This window comes from Leptodactylus fuscus, chromosome 1 (assembly GCF_031893055.1).
Source record: "Leptodactylus fuscus isolate aLepFus1 chromosome 1, aLepFus1.hap2, whole genome shotgun sequence".
Lineage (NCBI taxonomy): Eukaryota > Metazoa > Chordata > Amphibia > Anura > Leptodactylidae > Leptodactylus > Leptodactylus fuscus.
In genome coordinates, this window is record NC_134265.1 from 236913564 (window position 1) to 236934203 (window position 20640).

Below are 20640 nucleotides of genomic sequence, written 5' to 3' on the forward strand. Positions count from 1 at the left end.
TAATAAAGTACAATTTACAATTTTTTGAGATGTTTATGGCAGTTCGCCTGATTCAGGCACAGTATAAATATTTATATAGTTCTGCCCTTTTTGCCCTATATATTTTTTTTTTGTGTATATAAATTATATTGTTAACCTATTTTTAGGATACAACATCAATAAAAGTTGTTCTCACCAACCATTCTATGGAGAACAGAGCTGGAAGCTGATAGCTCTGTTCTCTAGTGGCCACGAGTTACTGCAGCTCAGTTCCCATACAAGTAAATGGGAACTAAGTTATGAAACTCAGTGCAGCCAATACATGGAGAACAGAGCTTTTGGCTTCCAGTCCTGTTATTAGTATAGTGGTTGGTGAGAACAAATGATCGTTGAGGGTTTGATGTGTCAGACCCCTGACAATCCAATATTGATTAACTTAATTAATATTGATAACTTAATAATAGGTCATCAGAGTCATTTGCCTGGAAAACCCTTTAATCCCTGGCTCCTCATTGTTGAACGCATACATATAGCTCTAAATCTCAATAGAACAGACATCAGAGCTCAGAAGGTACTAAAGGTGTAAAGCAATACTGTGTCCTTATGTTTAGTTACTAGGACAGATCAGTGATGTCAAACTTCTATGTCAATTGTACTACATTGGAAAATGAACCGTGATGGTCCATTTTAATGGCATTTGCATTATTTTCCTCTGGCTACATGATGCGATTGGATTTGCTCGAAGTTCTTCCAGTCCAATTCATCCAATTATATCAATTTAAAGGTGACCCCATAGATTCAAATGTATGGCAAACATATTTAAAAGAAAAAATACAGATCTAATACATGGATGTTATTTTCACCTATGATTTGTGGTTTCATAATTTTAATTGTAAACCTTTGATCTTTTAGCTGTCACCCAAAAAAACATGGGAAGGGTTCATTGGTGGATTTTTTCTGACCATTATATTTGGATTTTTGGTGAGTACTCATAATATTATTGGTGTGTAGGGAATTAGTGATTCAGTTGAAATAATGATTTCAGAGTACTTGTATTATTCCATAGACCGATATGCTGTCTTTTCTGACTTTACCTTGTCAGATGGACTGGTTTCATAGAACTCCAATAAATATGACAAGACAAGCAATATATCTACAAATGATGAAAGGAAATTGGATGATAATGAAAATTACTGTTTAATCATTTTAGAATTTTCTAGATTTTTTTTGTTCAATATTGAAAATGTAGAAAATAATTTTGAATGTTGTCCACTGTTGTCCACTAGAGGGAGCATCATCAGTGTACTGTGTTAATGCTCTGCACTGTATAAAGATGATTTCTACCTACTACATGACCTTTTATGACATTATCAAAGGTCCTTAAGCGATCACAGTGACACAACACCGATCTTCACTACTACATTTGAAGCTTGCATGAAAGACTGCACTAAGATTATTGCTACAGCTGTCTGAACAGTACATATTAGCTGCCTTCTATAAGCTTGAGTGTATCAGTGTGGAGCTGTATATGTGCTGCTCTTTAAGGATTAGTGATATCATGATCACAGGTCCCATAGCAGCAGTATGGAAGCCTGCAAGGTTTAAGCACTACATCCTGTGTCCATGTTTAAGCATAAGGAGACGCATATCTACTTACTGTGACTTGGATCATGCTGCAAAAGCTGTTGAGGTGGAGTGCATGTTAGCTGCGATGGGCACAGTCCGTCAGCCATACAACTAATATACCCTGGTAGGCAGTGACCCCCATACACAGATGATGTTTCAGTGTGAGATATCAAAACTAATTTTATTTTTGATATTTGCTTAAATGTTAAAGATGGCAAAAATCTTAAAATTAATAAATAGTGATTTACATTTTTTGATGCATTCCTTTTTAAGGGGTCAGTGGGGTCCAGCAGCTGGGATTGTCATTGTTCAGCTGTTCTGAAACCCAGAGAATGGAGCAGGAAGCAGACAGGTCTGTTCTGTGGTGGCCAATCCAGGTTACTGCATTTCAGCTCTGTGTCACTGGACTTGGAACTATGCTGCCATGACTTTTGGAATAGAATAAATTGGATTGGCATATCCTCGCATCATAGCAATAGACTTGAAAAAGCCATGCATGATGTATAAGAGGGCTACCCCTAGAGGGCAGCAAACAGAGGCAATGTTTTCCTATTTACAGCTTGGGTTCGGGGGATATTGTCACTCCTTAGGGAGAGACCACCATATAGGTGTGTGGAGATTTGTTAAGCCTTTAGCACTCCACTTTGCAAGGAACTATGGGAAGAATATGCAAATCCGCCTTCCATGATGTAATTAGGAAGACAGTTGCTGCCTCATTGTTGCAAACCAATAGAGGGCGCTCACTGGAATGTGCAAGCCTGTCTTAAGACAGGATTCCAGTGAAATAACCCAATAATGGCTGCTCCCTTTAGCCTCATGCCCGACCTTTGTTTAGTAATGACGCTGGGATTATTACCAGGTTATAGTCTCTCAATCGAGGACAGCTGTTTCAATCTGGTTGGATCTCATCAGCCCGATGTAGAGAGGACTATAACCTGGTAGAGGTGAGAGGCTTAGACAGGGTTCGGGGGATATTGTCACTCCTTAGGGAGAGACCACCATATAGGTGTGTGGAGATTTGTTAAGCCTTTAGCACTCCACTTTGCAAGGAACTATGGGAAGAATATGCAAATCCGCCTCTACCAGGTTATAGTCCTCTCTACATCGGGCTGATGAGATCCAACCAGATCGAAACAGCTGTCCTCGATTGAGAGACTATAACCTGGTAATAATCCCAGCGTCATTGCTAAACAAAGGCCTCTTGGAAGGTCGGGCATGAGGCTAAAGGGAGCAGCCATTATTGGGTTATTTCACTGGAATCCTGTCTTAAGACAGGCTTGCACATTCCAGTGAGCGCCCTCTATTGGTTTGCAACAATGAGGCAGCAACTGTCTTCCTAATTACATCATGGAAGGCGGATTTGCATATTCTTCCCATATTTACAGCTTGGAAAACAGATTTGCATATTTTTCCCACAATCCCCCAGCAGAGCAAAAATAGCTTAGTAAGACTCCGTACGCCTGTCAAGGTGCTCTCTCCTCAAGGAAAGATATTATCCCCATAACCTGGTCCAGAAGTCTTTCAGCCCCTAGTCATAGAACAGAGCTGTCTGCTGGTTGCACCATTCTCTGTGTTTCCATTGTTGAGAACAGCTGATCAATGTGAATAACAGCTGTTGGACCGCTAATGAGAAACTGAGCGTCCACCATAGCTGCCATCTTTCGACTGTTTTACTGAGGCATCTATCTACCAGCAGCACGTGTGCATCGCCGCTACAATTGTAATGATTGATATCCCCATGAATTTTTTGGCTGCCCAGTGAACACCATAAAAACAAAATTCATAAGTAAGTGGCACAAATGGCATTTTTCTCCAGTTTCACCCCTTTCTGATTTTTTTTCTTCCAGATTCCTAGTGCATCATATGTAATATTAAATGGTACCAATACAAAACACAATTTTTCCTTCAAAAATGAAGCCAAGTACAGCTTACGCCGGGTTCACACCAGCACCTGAACTCCGTTTTCAGGTTTCGGAAACCTGTCATGCCGAGTCCGGCCGTGAGCTCTCCGCGGCAAAACCATTTTTTTTAAAACCGGACACAGAGTACTGCATGTAGTGCATAAAACAAATGAATAGGATTGAAACATGCTGGCAGGTTTCCATCTCCTGCCTCTGTTTTGTGCAGCAAACGGAAACCTGCAGAACGGAGTACGGGCGCAGATGTGAATGAGACCTTAGTGAATAGAAAAAAAATTATGTCTTTTGAAAGGAGGGGAGTAAAAAACGAAAATTGAAAAACGTAAACTGGTTGCAAGAGGATGGGGTTAATCCATAGATCGCTTAGTATATAAATTCTTGGTTAATTTTTTGTAACTTCACTCACGGCTCTTTTTCAGTTTTCGTACATTCTGGCCCAGTTTCAGTACTTTGTATGTCCTGTGGAGTATAACAGTGAAACTAACAGCTTCTCGACCAGCTGTGAACCATCCGAGCTGTTCAGAATCCACGATTACGCTGTCCCCCCTTATCTGCAGGCGCTGGTGGGATGGGTAAGCGCTCACTCTTGTATTTTCATTGTCTTCTACATCAGAATATTTATCATGATGAAAAGTGTGGCCCAGTGATTTCTGCTGCCCTCTTTGAGAGCAGGGTATAATCCAGGGAGAGGAGCTGAACTGCGTTCTATAGGTTTATAGGATTACAAGGAGAGTTTCTGCGTAAAAAGCAAGATAAATTCTGACAGCAGGGCGTCCTGCTTATTCTGCCCACATGGTGAATGACAGCACTCCCTGTGTCCGTGGGTTAATAGACAATCCCATGATTCCAATGTTGATGGTTTATGGATTACACTAGTATTATTATTATTATTCAGTGGTCTATGTGAAGGCTTTCCTTTTGTCTTTGATTTCTCTATAATAGCTAAAAGTTAGAATTATAGGGCAGCTCTGACAATATTGTCTTTATTTAAGCAGAGGACAGTTGGCCTTTACCCATTCCAGGTACACAGCATTGCCCTATCAACATTCGGTTCTCTCATTGGGCCATTTGGAGGTTTCTTTGCTAGTGGCTTTAAGCGAGCCTTTAAAATTAAGGTAAGTTCTCATTGCAGGTACTGAAATCCATTGTGTCTATATTGTTACCTGTCCAACTATTTTTTTAAAAGCCACTAGATCATTTGTGGATTACACAGATATAGACATATATGCTATTTCCGCCATTTTTGATTATGTATTTTTTACAAATACAGATTCCATTCCAACTTGAGCAGAGCTAGGGCTGCTCTCTGCTAAGACATGTATATACGGTAATTGTCTGCCTTCTTGCTGGCCTTGGCCTACGCCTGGAACCTCAGATGGATGCAGGGTGCCACCACATTGGCATAAATTTCCCCTTTAGCTTTTTTTTGTACCATTCTAGGGGGAAACTACAGTGGAGGTCAGGTGTGTATATGTGACCAAACTGAGCTTTACTTATAGTCCAAGCACAACACTAATCCAGCATTTAGTTAAAAATCCACCATTTTATTAGTAAGCCATTAAAATCTATGTACAGATTAGCACAAATCTATAGAATCCCTCCAGTGCACCCTCGGGGAACAGTGGTTTATGCATCTCAGACCTCAGTGGTGCACTGCATGGATTCCATATGTTTATGCTAATCTCTACATAGATTTTAATGGTTTACTAATAAAATGATGGACTTTTACCCAAGTGTTTGATCTCTGCTGTGTTTGGCTTGTGACTTGGAGACTGGATCGAGTGAATCTTCCGGTTGAGCTGACCACTTCTTTGCTTTCATAACTTTTATTTATATAAAACCAGAAAACCTCCTGAACATTCATTCATACTATACTATATTGCTGTACATGTTTAAGCAGCATTTTTTAATATTAGTTTCTCGATTCCCTACTTGCTTTGCAACAGACAATTTGCAAATACAATTGATATTTTCCAGGATTTTGCTGACACCATTCCTGGACATGGTGGCATTATGGACCGATTTGACTGCCAGTATTTGATGGCCACCTTTGTCCATGTGTATATCGCAAGCTTCATAAGGTAGGAGGTCTTCTTTCTTGTATTACTTTAGCGTAAAATGAATGGGGTCATGGAAATTATGTTTAAATATAAAAATCATTCTAAAATAAATTAGACTTGTGAGCTTTTGTATTTGTAGCCTAAAGATAAAATCCCAGTTTTTTCATCTCGATTTTCAAGCATTTGCTTAAATAAATAAAAAAAAAAAAAAAAAAGTTTGGTAAGGTAACTTCATGATCCTTCAGTGAAGAAAGTATGTATCATGGTTTGCATCAGGGAAGACAAAGCCTGCATGGAATATATCAGACTCTCAAGCAGGGCTAACACAAATTTCATGATTCTTGTGAAAATTAGAAATGCAATTTTTTGACAAGGTGAATAAATCTAATTCATTTGCTTAATTTCACAGCTCTACCATCACTACTGAATTCTACATTATACTATAGCAAAATTCTTCCAAAATTCTTGAGATTTTGTGGTTACATATGTAGAAGTCTAAATTTGGCACTTGGGAGACCCCCCCTCCCCATCACGAGAACAGTGGATAATTATAGTTGAATGACATAACAAAGGACTGCCAGAGCTACTTAAAGGGATAATCCCAGAAAAATAACAATATCATTTAACTGTCTACAAATCGAAGTAAAAATTCCAAATATAAATTATTAAAAATTTTCATTTTTTACTACCCATCTTTCAAACCCCATAACCTTTCAATTCACAGAGCCATTTGAGGGCTCAGTGTTTTATAGACAAACTGTTCTTCATAATGGTACTATGTATTATTCTGTACAATGTACCTGGAAAAAAAAATTCCAAATGGGGTGGAAATGGAGAAAAATTGCATTTGTTCGACTCTCGTATGGGCTTCGTTTTTACGGCATTGACTCTGCAGCCAAAATGACATGTCATCTGTATTCTATGTTTCAGTACGATTCCATGGATACCAAATATATATAGTTTTTCACCCCTTAATAAAAATAAAAGACTTTGCAAAAAAGAAAAAAATATCGCCATATTCTGACACCCATAATTTTTTAATATCTTTTTTTATTTATACATTCACCATACAGGAAAAATGTTTATAAAAGTTTGTAGACTGGGTGTTTTCAGATACAAGGATACATAATGGGTATATGTTTCACAGTAATTCAGAACTTATTTATGTAGTCTAGGAAAAGGGGGGTGATTTAAACGTTTAGTATTATACAGTAGAGACCCGGTGGCTATGGTGGCTGCTCAGCTACTAAGCGGCCGACATATTTAAATACCCGACATTCACCGTACTATTACAGTAGATGTTGGGGAGGGTTAAGATTTTCTGTAACCATCTTAGCTGTGGCAATCTGTTGTCTTGATCGCTTGCCGATGGCTAAGACCACAAATGGAGGAACTTTCTACAGCCTGGGACATGTCAGAAACCCATCCATGATTACCTTATTGTGGATGGGTTATCAGGCAGGTACACTATATGAACAAGAACCCAGCAAAAAAAACAAAATCATGGTGGGGCTCCAAAGTATAGAAAGTTTCTGCATTCATGGTCGTATCCATTGGTAACCGATCAAAACAGCAGACTGTTTCTGTATATTTTGAAACCCAACCAAATTTATATTTTGAAAAGATGTTTAAAGAGGACCTTTCACCATATCTGGGCACAGGCATTGTTATATACTGCCAGAAAGCTGACAGTGCGCTGAATTCAGCGCACTGTTGGCTTTCCCGATCCGTGCCCGGTGTAAAGCGCTATCGGTCCCGGTACCGTAGCGCTTTACAGTCAGAAGGGCGTTTCTGACCATTAGCCAGGAACGTCCTTCTGCCTCGCGGCGCCAATCGCACTGTGCTGTGGAGTGGGGAGGAACTCCCCCCTTCCTCTCCTGATAATGCTAGTCTACGGACAAGCTGTGTGAGCAGAGGGAGGGGGCGTTCCTCCCCGCTCCACAGCACAGAGCGATTGGCGCCGCGAGGCAGAAGGACGTCTCTGGCTAATGGTCAGAAACGCCCTTCTGACCATAGAAGAGCTACGGTACCGGGCCGTAAGCTCTTCACACCGGGCACAGATCGGGAAAGCCGACAGTGCGCTGAATTCAGCGCACTGTCAGCTTTCTGGCAGTATATAGAACTGCCTGTGCCCAAAAGTGGTGAAAGGTCCTCTTTAACTTTTAATTGTCTACGGTTTTTAAATATGGTTATGTTAATGGGAACCTTTATAAAAATGTACATGCTCAGATGGAGGGCCACAGGACCCAGTTCTTATCATTGGTGGTGGGTGGACTTAGTGGTTAGACCCCCATTGTTTGCACACTTAACTCTGATCCTGTAGACTGGTGATAGGTTGAAAATTTGATATATCCCCTTTAAAAGGTTTCCTTGAAAATATTGGAAATGATTTCTCATATGATGTGTAAAAATAGGGCTGCATACTCTAGATTTGGACATGATAGGATTATGTACTGATACTTGGCTGGGATGTTGTATGATAATCTGTTCATGGCATCTACATGTCCAATCATGAGCAATATTGGCCAACAAGAATCTAATATTTGTGCCCAGTTTTAGAGCTGTAGTCGAGTGCTAAATGAGGACACACTTTACATCTTCTTTGGTTTCTCCAAGCAGTATGGTGCCTAAGAAGCATTACTTTTTTGGTTCTTAGGTAGAGGTGGGAGGGCTGAGTGTATACTGCTCTCTCTGGACCATAGTCTCTCTCCATCTGTCTGCTAACAAAAATTACCTCCAAAGGAACCCAATTCCCCTGTTCTCCAATATTAGGAGTAAATAAGGATTTCCCTATATTGCCACAAGCCTCTTCATTTATCAAATAATGAATCAATACGTATTTTTAATCCAGTTTTTCATTTTCTCTATTTCTAGGGGTCCAAATCCCAGCAAAGTCCTGCAGCAACTATTAACACTACAGCCAGAACAACAACTAAATATCTACAAAGCGTTGAAGACCCACTTAATGGAGAAAGGGGTCCTCTGAGGAGCACTATTTGACCTGTAACCTTCATGTCAAAGACTATATTCATGGCGCCAGAGCTATTGCACTGACTCCAGAGCATACAACCAAAGACTCACTTTTTTTCCCTTGCTAGTTCCCTGTAGCGAAGGCACATGGCTGTCTTATCCTTCCCACAATCCTTGTCCATCAAACACATGAATCTGCTGAGTGAAGCTCTGAATGTTGGAACGGTATCTTTCCACTAGGCCTAAACATTCTGTATGGGTACTATACCCCAATAGCTTATATTTCCATGTGAGTATATTAAAGAAGGAGGGCAGTTCCTTCAATGATGACTCTGTGCACAAGTTCTTATAGGAAGGGACCGACATATTGTTTACTTATCACACTGTGTACCTCTTCTTGCTGAATAGATGGCTCTGTAATTCCACTTTCTCTATATTGCTTTTATGGGATAGATTTTATGTTTCAATGAACACCAAGATTGTTTTAGCAGATTTTAAATGTTCTAGGAGACAATGTAATGGTATTTATTTACTGTACGCTATACATGCGAAACTCATAGTCATTCAGTGCTCCCATGTGAGGTCTGTGTTATAGGGCAGTACTACATGTTTTATGTAGATGGACTGAGATGCTGCTTTCTTTTCTTCAGAATCAAAAAGAAATTGATGTAACTCTATGAATCTCAAAGGTTAGTAATAGAGATGAGCGAGTACTATAGCACGCACCCATAGGAATGAATGAAAGCGGCCGGCATGCAGACTTTGCCGGCGGCCGTCCGCTTAACCCCCTGCGTGCCGGCTACGTCCATTCATTCCTATGGGTGCGTGCTATTTGAAACTGGGATATTGAATTGTACTCGCTCATCTGTAGTTAGTAATGAATGGTGGGAATTTATGACAACCTACAGTTCTACTATAGGAAGTCTGGGTGATGGAAGAGAATGATTTTGTAATAAACTGTGAACTCCCTCAGTTCTGTCCAAGTAGATTGAACGATGTCTTCAGAATTCAGATCTTAAAGTGATCTTGTATCACGGCCAGAATTCCTTGGGCTTTAGCACAGGCGCTTCCCTTCTGCTGAATTGATTCTGTACATGCTTTGTGCCGTCCTTTGTGCAGCTTTTATGTGCACTAAATCCTTCTTCCTGAATGGAAAGTTCACTACGTTCTATGATCTTTTTTAATACCTAGGATAAAGTCTGTGTATTTATTTTAGGAACAGTACACAGTTATTGAGTACATATTAAGGTTTACATGGAATACTGCTCTTCATTGGGAACTGTAGGGAAGGGTCTTCCGTGCCTACCAGTACTAGCTGACTACAGTGTGGACTATGCTAGTTTTAACACAATAAATGTTTTGAAGCCACTTCTTTAATTCGAAAAATTAGTTGATTAAATGACAAGTCTGTAAGGATCCTATTGACTTTACATTATTTCTGGCAAGAAACCTTGCCTGATCCTTTGCCGCTAAGTAGTTTTTTAAGATGATATATTGAATTACATAAAGAGGACCTGACATCTGTTTTAGGACGTATTTGTGTTCTGCTTCATATAAAAATTCTGGCTCAGCCATATAGTTATGTGATATGTACCCTTCCTTACCAATTGGGAGGGAGTGCCTGCACACTATCTCATCGTATTACCAGGGCTGACCACCCCTATTGACATGTGAAAAGGAAATGCCCAGCTATCGGTTTATTCTTAAAGAGATTCAATCATTAAAATGTAATTTTTTCTCCCTAACACGTAGGAATAGCCTTAAAAAAGGCTATTCTTCTCCTACCTTTAGAAGTCTTCCCTGCGCCACCGTTCCGTAGATATACTGGTTTTCTTCAGCATGCTAATGAGTTTTCTCGCAGCACTGGGGGCGGTCCCCAGCACTCAGACAGCACTGGGGGCATACCCAATGCTGCGAGAAAACTCTCCAGCAACGGGCCTCTATCTTCTTCTGGCATGCCTCTCTGCAATGTCTTCTTCCGATGGCTTCTTCTGGCTTTAAATGGCACGCATGGAGCCGACTGCGCATGTCTGTGGCCATTTTCTTGTGGCCGCTTATACAGTACACTCATGCATGACATTGAAATCCGGAAGAAGATGTCGCGGAGAGGGCGTGCCAGAAGAAGACAGAGGCCATTGCTGGAGAGTTCTTTTGCAGCACTGCGAGAGAACTCGTTAACATACTGAAGAAAACCAGGATACCTACGGAACGGTGGCGAAGAGAAGACATCCAAAGGTAGGAGAAGAATAGTCTTTCTTAAGGCCATTCCTACGTGTTAGGGAGAAAAAATTCCATTTTAATGATAGAATCTCTTTAATTTTCTGGAAAAAATAACGCAAGAAGAGCACAATACAGATCTATGAGTAAAGAGTTGCCAGATTTGCTATTTCATTTTGCATACAATTATTTACAAAAACATATAACTGAAATGATGTCAGGTCCTTTTCTATGAAAAGAAAAAAGACAAAAAAAAAAACCCCTTTCCTCCATTATAAACAATAGGAGTCTAGCACTCCATTTCATTTTATGCCACAGTTGTCCCTTTCTGAGGCACTCCAGTCTGTAAACCAAGCATTTCCAGTAATAGAAGTATGCTATTACCAAGGTTAACTTGTCTTTGTAATTGAAAGAGAGAATACACTTAGAATATATGTTTCTTAAATCCTATAGCCTTCACTGGAGAGATACAGGCAGGTGTGCAGCCACCGTCCAATTCAGTCTTTACGATGATCCACCACTGAGAAAACATAGGAAAGGATACCTAATCTGAATGGCATGCATGAGTGATAGATTCCGTATCAATATGCTATACGAGAATGACTTGGATTTTACATTTGAGATACTTTGGAATTCTTAATGGCCAGTGCAAGTCTAGACATATATTTATATAGAAGAAGTTTATGCCCTTATGTACACAGCTATATAACTGGCCTTGAGCCCACCGCATAGTCCACATCTAATATTCTGTAAAGTCAGTGTAGCGCTAGCATTCGTAAAACACCCTTTGTAGATGGGATATATAACAATATGTCATACTGGACTCTGTATTTCCATTCATAAATTAGATGACATCTCTTCTAATAATAATGGTAATGAATTACTAGTTAGAATTGTGCTTTACAACTACAGATTAAGATGCTAAATTCATTGAAGCATTTCTTTATTAGTAGAAATAGGAAAAACCGTATATCCTGCTTCTAACAGATGCGTAGTCCAGTGTTTGTGAGTCTTCCAGTACAACACCTGATAAGCTGATCTATTGGGTACATGTATATTTTATAACATTCATTGGACCAGATTGACTATTAGTATAAATTTACAATGTCTGAAAATACGCCAGATTTATCACAGTGACTGAGGCTGGATGATAGATCTGGTATATCTTTAGACTGACGAGACTGCAGTTATACTTTTAGTTGGCTTGATATGTGGTAGAATTTTTTTGATACTATTTTGGTGCATCATGGCGTATATAAGCTGCGCCCACTTTTATTGAGATTCCACGCCCACATGTCAGAAAATTCTAGCCCGACCTAGATGCACCGCATAAATGGTGCGCCTTGTATATGCCAATGGCTAGTTGAAACCACAATAGTAAATCATGTCCATTGTTCCAAATAGGTTCTACATTCTTTTCTTTTTATCTATATCTTCCATTGACATTGTCTTCAGATTTTACATACCGTAATTATGTTTTAATTAAAGAAAACCTGATTAGGCTGAGGCCAAACATTGCAGAAAGTTGTGTTTTTTGTTGCAGATTTAGATTAGATTGAGCAGAAAGGAGACGTGTAGGAGCTTCCTTTCTATTTTTCATTCCCTTTAAAGCCAGTTTTGGTTTTGGCTGTAAAAACACTGTAAAAATTGGCAATAAAAAACCCGAGCTTTTCCACAATGTATGGCTACAGGTTATGGAAGCAAGTTCTGGTGCACCCATTGACAGACAAGCACTTAGTAGAAATCTATCCACATAGTGTTGTCCCTTCTTCAGATGTGCATCTATCCAGACAAATCAGAGTACTTCCATATACTCATACAGGGCATGTCAGGTTAAGGCTTGAAACAAGTGAATCATGTATTAAAAAAAAAAAAAAGGGCAGAATTTACAAGGCGCCCCAAAACTTCTGAATACCTAATATTTATTTTTTCCATTTCAGCTTCATAAAAGCCGTTTTCAAGTCCACATAGACTGATGCATTAGAATCATGGCTTTTACTTACATTAGTTAGTGGACGACCATTCCAAGTTGCACAAATTGGCGGAGCGGTGTTGAGGACTTTACAGTAGGGGAATAGTATTAAAGAGAACCTGTCAACTGCTTTTTCGACCCTAAATTGGCCCCAGAATGTGCAAGTCATGATCTTCCCCATATTGCCCCTCACTGAAAAGTCTACTTGTAAGATTTTACATCTTATAGCTTGTCACATGCAAATTTACCTTAACTAGTCCACAGGAGGTGAGGAGAAGCTTCATCTGGTCATGCACCCTGTGCGGCGAGACTAGCGTTCCTCACCATCAGACATCAACCTACCCTACCTAACTACAGGCCTTATGGGGTGTGATTTAGCTCAATAACTTCATGACTAGATGAAGCTGCTCCCCGCCCCCGTGACTAGCTACGGTAAATGGGCATATGCCAATCTAAAGTTGTAAAATCTTATAACTTAACATTTCAGCTACGTGACTTAATGCTGGGGTTAGTATAGGGTGGAAACCACACCTTTAGTTACTGCTTGTGAATGAGTCCTCCTGGGGCTGTGGATAATACCTACACACACACACACACACACACACACACACACACACACACACACATATATATATTTATATAATTCACCATATTATTTATAATAAACAAGTTTATTACACTATCATGTCCACTGTTTTTCTTCTTTCAGTATTTCCATGAATAAATTGATAAAATATCCCATTCCACAGCAGAACTTAAATAGACTGTTCTAGTATGGCATGGTGAAATAGAAGCCGCCTCTTGTTCTGTATAGTTAAGGAAACATGAAATAAAAGCTTGAAGGAATATCCCATACAAACTAGTGAAGGACTATTTACAGCACTAGACCATGATATCCCTCTTTTCTCATGCATCCCCTTATCCTTATGCCGGTCATACACATGAGATAGCGGTCATCTGAGCACCCTATTAAACTGACAGCTATTTTGCCTGACTCCCATGCACACATACACGTCTGACTGGGCCAAGAAGTGTATACTCATGGAATAGGTGGTGGAAGACGCCTCTGGCACAGGCTTATCTTCCCGTGAAGATAAGTATCTGGCCATTAAGATCCAACTGTCCGATCCTCATCTTCTCTGACACTGCTATTGTGGAAAGGAGGACCCCATCGCATTAGCTAAGGGTCCATTCATATCACATTATTGAAGTTCATCCCACTAATATGTGTCTATAAATATATATATATATATATATATATATATATATATATATATAATAACATTCATGTTTGCATCCGTTAAAGAGATTGTGCGACACCGTCTGCTGAAAAGCTTGTTCCACCAGGCTGTTGTATCCAAGATAAAAAAATAAAAGTAGACCCACAACTAATGTGTTGTTTTTAACATCTATTTGCATCAGCTTTTTAGTCATAAAAAGTAATAACAATTAATGAAGGTAATGGGTTAGTCAAATGGACTTCAGAAACATGATGTGAATGGACCCCAATATGTACGGACTTCTTTAGTCTTTGTGTGTCCTTAAACAGACCATTCTCTGGCAGAAAGACAAGACATGCCCCCAATATGTAAGCCCCCTCCTCAGTGAACTCCCTTTTTTTTAAATTTCAAAGCAAATAGATATTAAACGAGTCCCTTTTAAATTATGTAACCCAATTCCATCCTGTCTTTTTTTTTTTTTTTTATAGCGTAAGGTTTTGTCCAAATTATAATTTCAGGATCCCAATCTAATTCTCAATCAGGTCAAATTCCTACTTGGCAAGAAAATATAGATCAATACATGTAAATGGGAATTGGAATACTTCACATGCAGCAGAATACAATTCTAGGACTGCTTCACACGGGGACAGTCAGCATGTTGGCTGTATTTTCCAAAGTAAGCACTATCCAGGTAGTATCCAGATGCTGCAGGTATAAGCCTCCTACAGCAACGTATCTCCTTTGGTAACAGTGTCCAGCATGTTGATCCTTCTTTCCCTTTACCTGACTTCTGTCGTTGAGGGATTGTCTCCGTACACATTGTTCACTGACATTCATCCAATGTGTATGGCCAGTTTTGTAGTAATTAGAGATGAGCGAGTACTGTTTGGATCAGCCGATCCGAACAGCACGCTCCATAGAAATGAATGGATGCACCTGGTACTTCCGCTTTGACGAAGGCCGGCCGCTTAACCCCCCGCGTGCCGGCTACGTCCATTCATTTCTATGCAAGCGTGCTGTTCGGATCGGCTGATCCGAACAGTACTCGCTCATCTCTAGTAGTAATGTTATAGGAACTATCCTTTATCCTTCAAGTTTTTGTCTAATTTCTCTATATTGGCTTGAAATGTTTGTAGATTGTCTACATCTAGAATAATACTCTCCTGAATAGCAGTCTCTTCAAATTCTCACTGAACATGTAGCTTTCTAGAGAACTTGCATCCAAGATGTTAAGATTTTTTTTAAGAGACCAAAGTAACTTTAGTAAATGTAAGCACAAACACAAGGGAAACAAAGTATATATATTTTTTCAGTTGGCTTTTTAGAAAGAGAAACTACTATACCGAGCAATACTTGTATTTTTCTTGAAATGTTAAAATTGCTGCTTATTGGTGCCAGATATGTACGTCAAATAATTTAAGGAACACTTGAATATTATTTTTAGGTTTGATTCTTTGAAATGTACATATTTATTTTACTTGTGTTTATATGAAAATAAAGCCAATTAAAACTCATTTCACTTTGTGCTAGTGCTGTCTTCTTTCAGTACAAATAGTGTTTGCAACAGCAATATCCTTTACAAAATATGGACGTGTTTGACCATCCATCCTTAGGAAAGGTCATGAAGTCGCATCCCACAGATCAGCTCTACAGAAGCCACATCTGCACAGGGCTGGAAAACGACTAATTCATACTGATTACTCCAGCAGATAATGGTCCCTATTTACTTACTGATCCCTGCTCCTGCCCACGGCCGCCTCGTTCACCCTTCAGCCCTCTTAAGGGGCCTTGCATGCCTCACATTACGTTGTTGACGCTATTCAGCACGGCACATGGGACCTCTTAGAGGCTGAAGAAGTAGTAGAGGTGGCAGTGGGCAGGAGCAGGGATCGGTAAGTAGGGCTCCAGCACTTGTGTTTGTAGGGCACACCTCGCAAGATTCACCCAGAGGTTTCATTCAGATCGACCAAGCTCAAAACAACACTTTAGAGAGGAAACCGTGTTACCTCTCCTAGGCACCATCGTGGGTCTTTCAAGCCTTTCAATGACAACATATAAATATATAAATACTGTTACCTTGTGCACCCTTTGCTTGGCTTTATTTTAATTGCTGCTCCTTGTATCACTGTTATTTACATGCAGTGAACCCATGGAAAAATTATTCATCAGCCTGTTCTCTATGTACCCTTCCCTTCTCCATGGACTGAAATCACAGGACACACACTGGACCTTTTCCCATGGATGGGACTCGCTAGCTGGATAGATTCACACTAGCATTTAGGTCCCCATGTGGACCCAAAAGACAGAGACCCTGTCTGCTTAAAAAGCAGTTACCTGCAGACCACATAGACCATAATTAGGTCCACTGGGTTTCTGCCGGTTTTATACTAAAACTGGTGGAGTGAAAAGTCCTCCTTGCCCTAAGTGTCCCCCACTACCAGCACCTGGCCTTTCCTATTTCCCTTCTTACTGGAACGGGCATTTACCCAATTGATAGATGAATAGGCCTCCAAGTCAATGACACTTCTGTGAAATCCTCCAGTCCAGTTATGAAGCAACACTGAATGTGAATCAATCTCTCCTGCTGTTGTGCAACTGGTACTGACAACAGGTAGAAATTACAGGCAAAAAGCAAGACCACCCCTAGAAAGGAGAGTTTGCATCTGCAGTTGGTGACCAAAAACCATTTCTCTGTTCTCATCATTCTTGCTTGTAGTATTGGTCACTTTTGCATTTTTTAACATTAAAGTTTATTGAAGGTTTTTCAAATTTTTACAATGAAAGACGGGAAGTCCAGGGGAGGGTGAGGAGAAAATATAAGAGGGTGGAGGGGGAAAACCCGATACAATGGGTCAGGTGAACCAAGGCAAATGCAAGGAAAAAAGAAAAAAGGGGGGATGGGAGACAGACTCTGACGCAGCAGACCCAGAACATTTCAGTATTGATTGGGTATATTGCGTGAAGGAGTACCGGGACTCTATACCACCTGGAGAGAATTTTATAGTTGGTCTCCTGTGCTATGCAAGAAATAGAGAATTTGTGACACACAGTGAAGGCAGAGGACCACACACCCGGTGGGAATGAAACCCCCAGCTCCCTCTCCCAACCATTTACAAAGGCATAACAAGGGAACAAAAAAACAGAATGCAAAACAAGAAAACACAAAGTGAGGTCATTATGGACGGGACTAAATCTCCCGACCAGGGCTAGAAAAAAAAATGCCCAATGAGGATGCAAACCAACACACCCAATGAGGCCAAACTAATGCCTTGCAGCCAGGCCAAGCCCTATAACAGGGAGGTTGAGGGACGGGCAATAAACCGGCAATAGGCAAAAAAAAAAAAAAAATCACAGTAATACCACAGTGACTACGGGGAGGCTAGATGTGACAAAAAGGAAAGAAAAAAATGTAAACTCACATCCCGCTCAGCCTGCCGGGCAAATAACAACATAAAACAAAAATGATGCAAGACCAACCAACAAGCATATGCAATACCAAAAGGCATCCCTTAAGGGGAGAGAAGAAAAGTAACAAATGGAAGACAGTCTCTCAATTCAGGAAGGTAATGAGGTCCCCCGCCGGCTCCCGGAGGCAAGGTGTGGAGGAGGCGACTGACAGGGGCGACGCCTGGGAGGCACTATAGTCCACACCGGAGGAGGAGCTGCAATTTCCCAATTCGGCAACTCCGGGACAAACACATCTAAAGTCTCAAAAAACTAAGCAAGATCAGCATGATCACGAAGCGTAGCTGAACGACCATTTCTCCGGGCCGCAAGGGGAAACCCCAGCAGTAAGGAATTTGGTTGTCTCTGAGTAATTGAAGTAGGGGATGCAGATGTCTTCTCTTCTGTAGGGTAATCCAGGAAAGATCTTGATATAACCGAATCTTTGCCCCATCACAATCAAAGTCCTTGAGATGTCTGACTTTAAACAAAATAGCTTCCTTTGTAGTGAAGTCATGCAGACAGCAAATAACATCCCTAGGATTGGAGCCCAGGCCCTTGGGTCTCAGAGCACGATGCGCCCTATCGAGCTTGATTTTATGAGAGGAAGGTTCCTCCAAGATAGCACTGAATATCCCCTCTAGAGTAGCATGCAAGTCCTCAGCCTGAGTGGCCTCAGGAAGTCCCTTAATTCTAATATTGTTATGTCGCCCCCTATTATCCAGATCTTCCAAGTGACGCTGCATGTCCTGGACAATTTGGCACTGTGAGGAGGCAAAGTCCTGCAGCTGAGAGACAGAAGAGCGGGTCTGGTCATGGTCACTCTCAAGGGTCTCAACCCTATTAGCAATGCCTTGAAGATCCTGTCGCAGTGTGGATATTTCAGCATGTATTTCGGCCCGGCAGGAAGTCTTTACTTCAGAAACAAGAGCATGAAAATCATCCCTGGAGGGCAGATTAGCAAGCAGTTGATGCCATTGAGCAGGAATCAGGGAAGCTGGAGGAGCAATTTCACTATCAGACCCAGGCAGAGGAGTGAGGGAGGGAGGAGACTGTGAATGCACGGCATATGGGGATAGAGACGGAGTAGCCCCTAATTCCGCATCAGGATTATCCAGGGGTGGCATGGAGGTCTGGGGAGGGCATAGCGGAGATGGCCCAGGAGAGGAGCATTGCACCACCATGACAGAGTCATTATCCTTCCCAGGAGCAGCAGCAGGGGCGCCAGGAGTATGTAGGGGAGAGTTCTTTGTGGATTGGAGAACAGGCAGTTTAGATCCCATCAGAGGGCTCTCCCCAGACCTAAGGGGAATGCTGAGGGAAAATGGCCTCCCACTCATTTTACAGTCCAGCAGCAAGGGAGGGGAAGTGTTCAGCAATGGTGGCTGCAGAGGGGATGAGGGCCCAAGGACAGGAGCCAGTGGAGGCAGGGCGTTTAAACTGGAGGCCGGGGCAGCAACTGTACCTGCAGGGTCCAGCGGGGACGTCACCACCGCCGGGAGTTCAGCAGATGAAGGCAGGATGGAGTGCTGGGGGTCCTGAGTTGATGCCGACGGGGCCGGGCAAGATGGCCGCCACCTCATGTTAGTCCGCAAGGTAGTGGAGACCGGGCGTAGGAACCCTCGTACAGAGGGTTGAGTGTCCGTAGCTGCTTCTTCCCCATAGGAGCCATCTGCATGGCGGTTGGACTATGTAGGCCAGCAGGGAGAGCGGGAGCTCCTAGACAAGCATCCGCTCACATCGAGGTTCAGACCACGCCCTCCCAAATTTCCCTGTTTTAAGACCATTGGTTCTAATTAAAAAACAAAAAACTCAGCTCAACAGTTACCTAGTTTTTCAATGAAGTTGGGGATGTATATCCTGGGTTTACTGCACATGCACACTGAAACTAAGGTGTGTTCTTCCAGCACAGCGAGTACAGTGGCAGGAAAAGTATAAAGCTATTGTTAGTGTGGGGACATATAGCTTTACAGTAGGGTGATGTAGCACACCAATACCCCAGTCTATAGCCACGTGTGGGTGGTTTAGTGTCCCCAATCTCCCTGGCAGGTTCCCTGTAATTCACTGCACACTCTCGCGCGCATATGCTGCCAAATGGGCTGCTCATGTACTGCACAACATGATGCACCTACAACACTTACATGTGCCATTCTTTTGTAACCACCCTTTTTTTTTTACTTGGGTTCATATAGGGCAGTGTGCCATGTGGTCAGTCAGTATGTAGCAAATCTACAACAGCTTTACCATGAATTGTCACTGTTCTATAACGTGGTTATTGACTGCACAGTTTTTACGGGTGGAAGACAAAACTATATCAATAACTGCTTTGTGAAACCGCTGCAGTTTCGGGTAAAAGGTTTGTGGTTTTGCACAACCAGTGTAAATTTCTTTTATTTTCAATAATCTCTTTATTGTCCTATTGTCAGTTTGGGAAATTCTCATTAGATAATTCCATGAATGTGATTTTGACAGTATAGCAAGTTATACAAACCAACTCTTCAGGACATATTTTTTAATAAGAAAAATAGGAAAATCCTGCTCATGTGGTCTCACATAGACTTCCAGCTTAATGCTGTATGGATGACTTTGACTTGTATTACTCGTTTCAGCTGAAAAAAAAGAAGTTTGTATTTTTCACTGGTTTTCTAGTATAAAATTAAACATTTCTCTTTGCTTTTACTTTTCTGCTGTCATAAAGTGCAGAATGTTTTTGTGCTGCATTTCCGCCATGTATGCTATAAAGTGGCGAAACTAAAGTCTTGTGGGCCCTGATGCAATCTTTTATCCAGGGCCCCCTACCTCATCCTTACAGTGAATCCTTGATAGTGATGGTTACAGGTTCTACGGGGTTTAATCTACCTTAGTGTGGTTAGGGTAATCTGTAGGTCTCCTTGGTTTATGGGCCAGATGGAAGCTGCAATCTCCATACTGATGCCAGTGCTTATGGCCCCCTAAGGCTGATGCGACTGCACCCCCTCAAGTTACACCCCTGATACTGCAGCAACATGTGATTCACATTATGGAAGAATGGGACAGAGACAGCCATTGTATTGGTGGTAAATAGCAGGTATTTATTCAGAATGAAAAAATTAACTTAAGTACCTGGCCTATTGCATTTAGTCATGTATTGTAATCGTGTTACTCTACTTTCTTCGACTTTGAAATGCAACTAGGCCAAGGTACTTAATTTACTTTTTATATACATTCAGAATTACAATTCCATGCTTATTTAA

The 20640-nt window shown here is 41.1% G+C and overlaps 1 protein-coding gene across 2 annotated transcripts in view; it reads left to right on the forward strand.

Annotated features, from left to right (window-relative positions):
• Positions 1–10276, forward strand: part of CDS1 (CDP-diacylglycerol synthase 1) — a 62698-nt gene extending 52422 nt beyond the window's left edge. The window contains exons 9-13 of one of the 2 annotated variants that reach the window (XM_075284741.1): positions 892–960; positions 3944–4096; positions 4517–4639; positions 5502–5605; positions 8459–10276. In XM_075284741.1, coding sequence (XP_075140842.1) covers positions 892–960; positions 3944–4096; positions 4517–4639; positions 5502–5605; positions 8459–8570 — 561 coding nt within the window. In that variant the 3' untranslated portion in view covers positions 8571–10276. The remainder of the gene's footprint in view (positions 1–891; positions 961–3943; positions 4097–4516; positions 4640–5501; positions 5606–8458) is intronic. The other variant, XM_075284749.1, reaches the window with a different exon arrangement.
• Positions 10277–20640: the final 10364 nt, after the last annotated feature.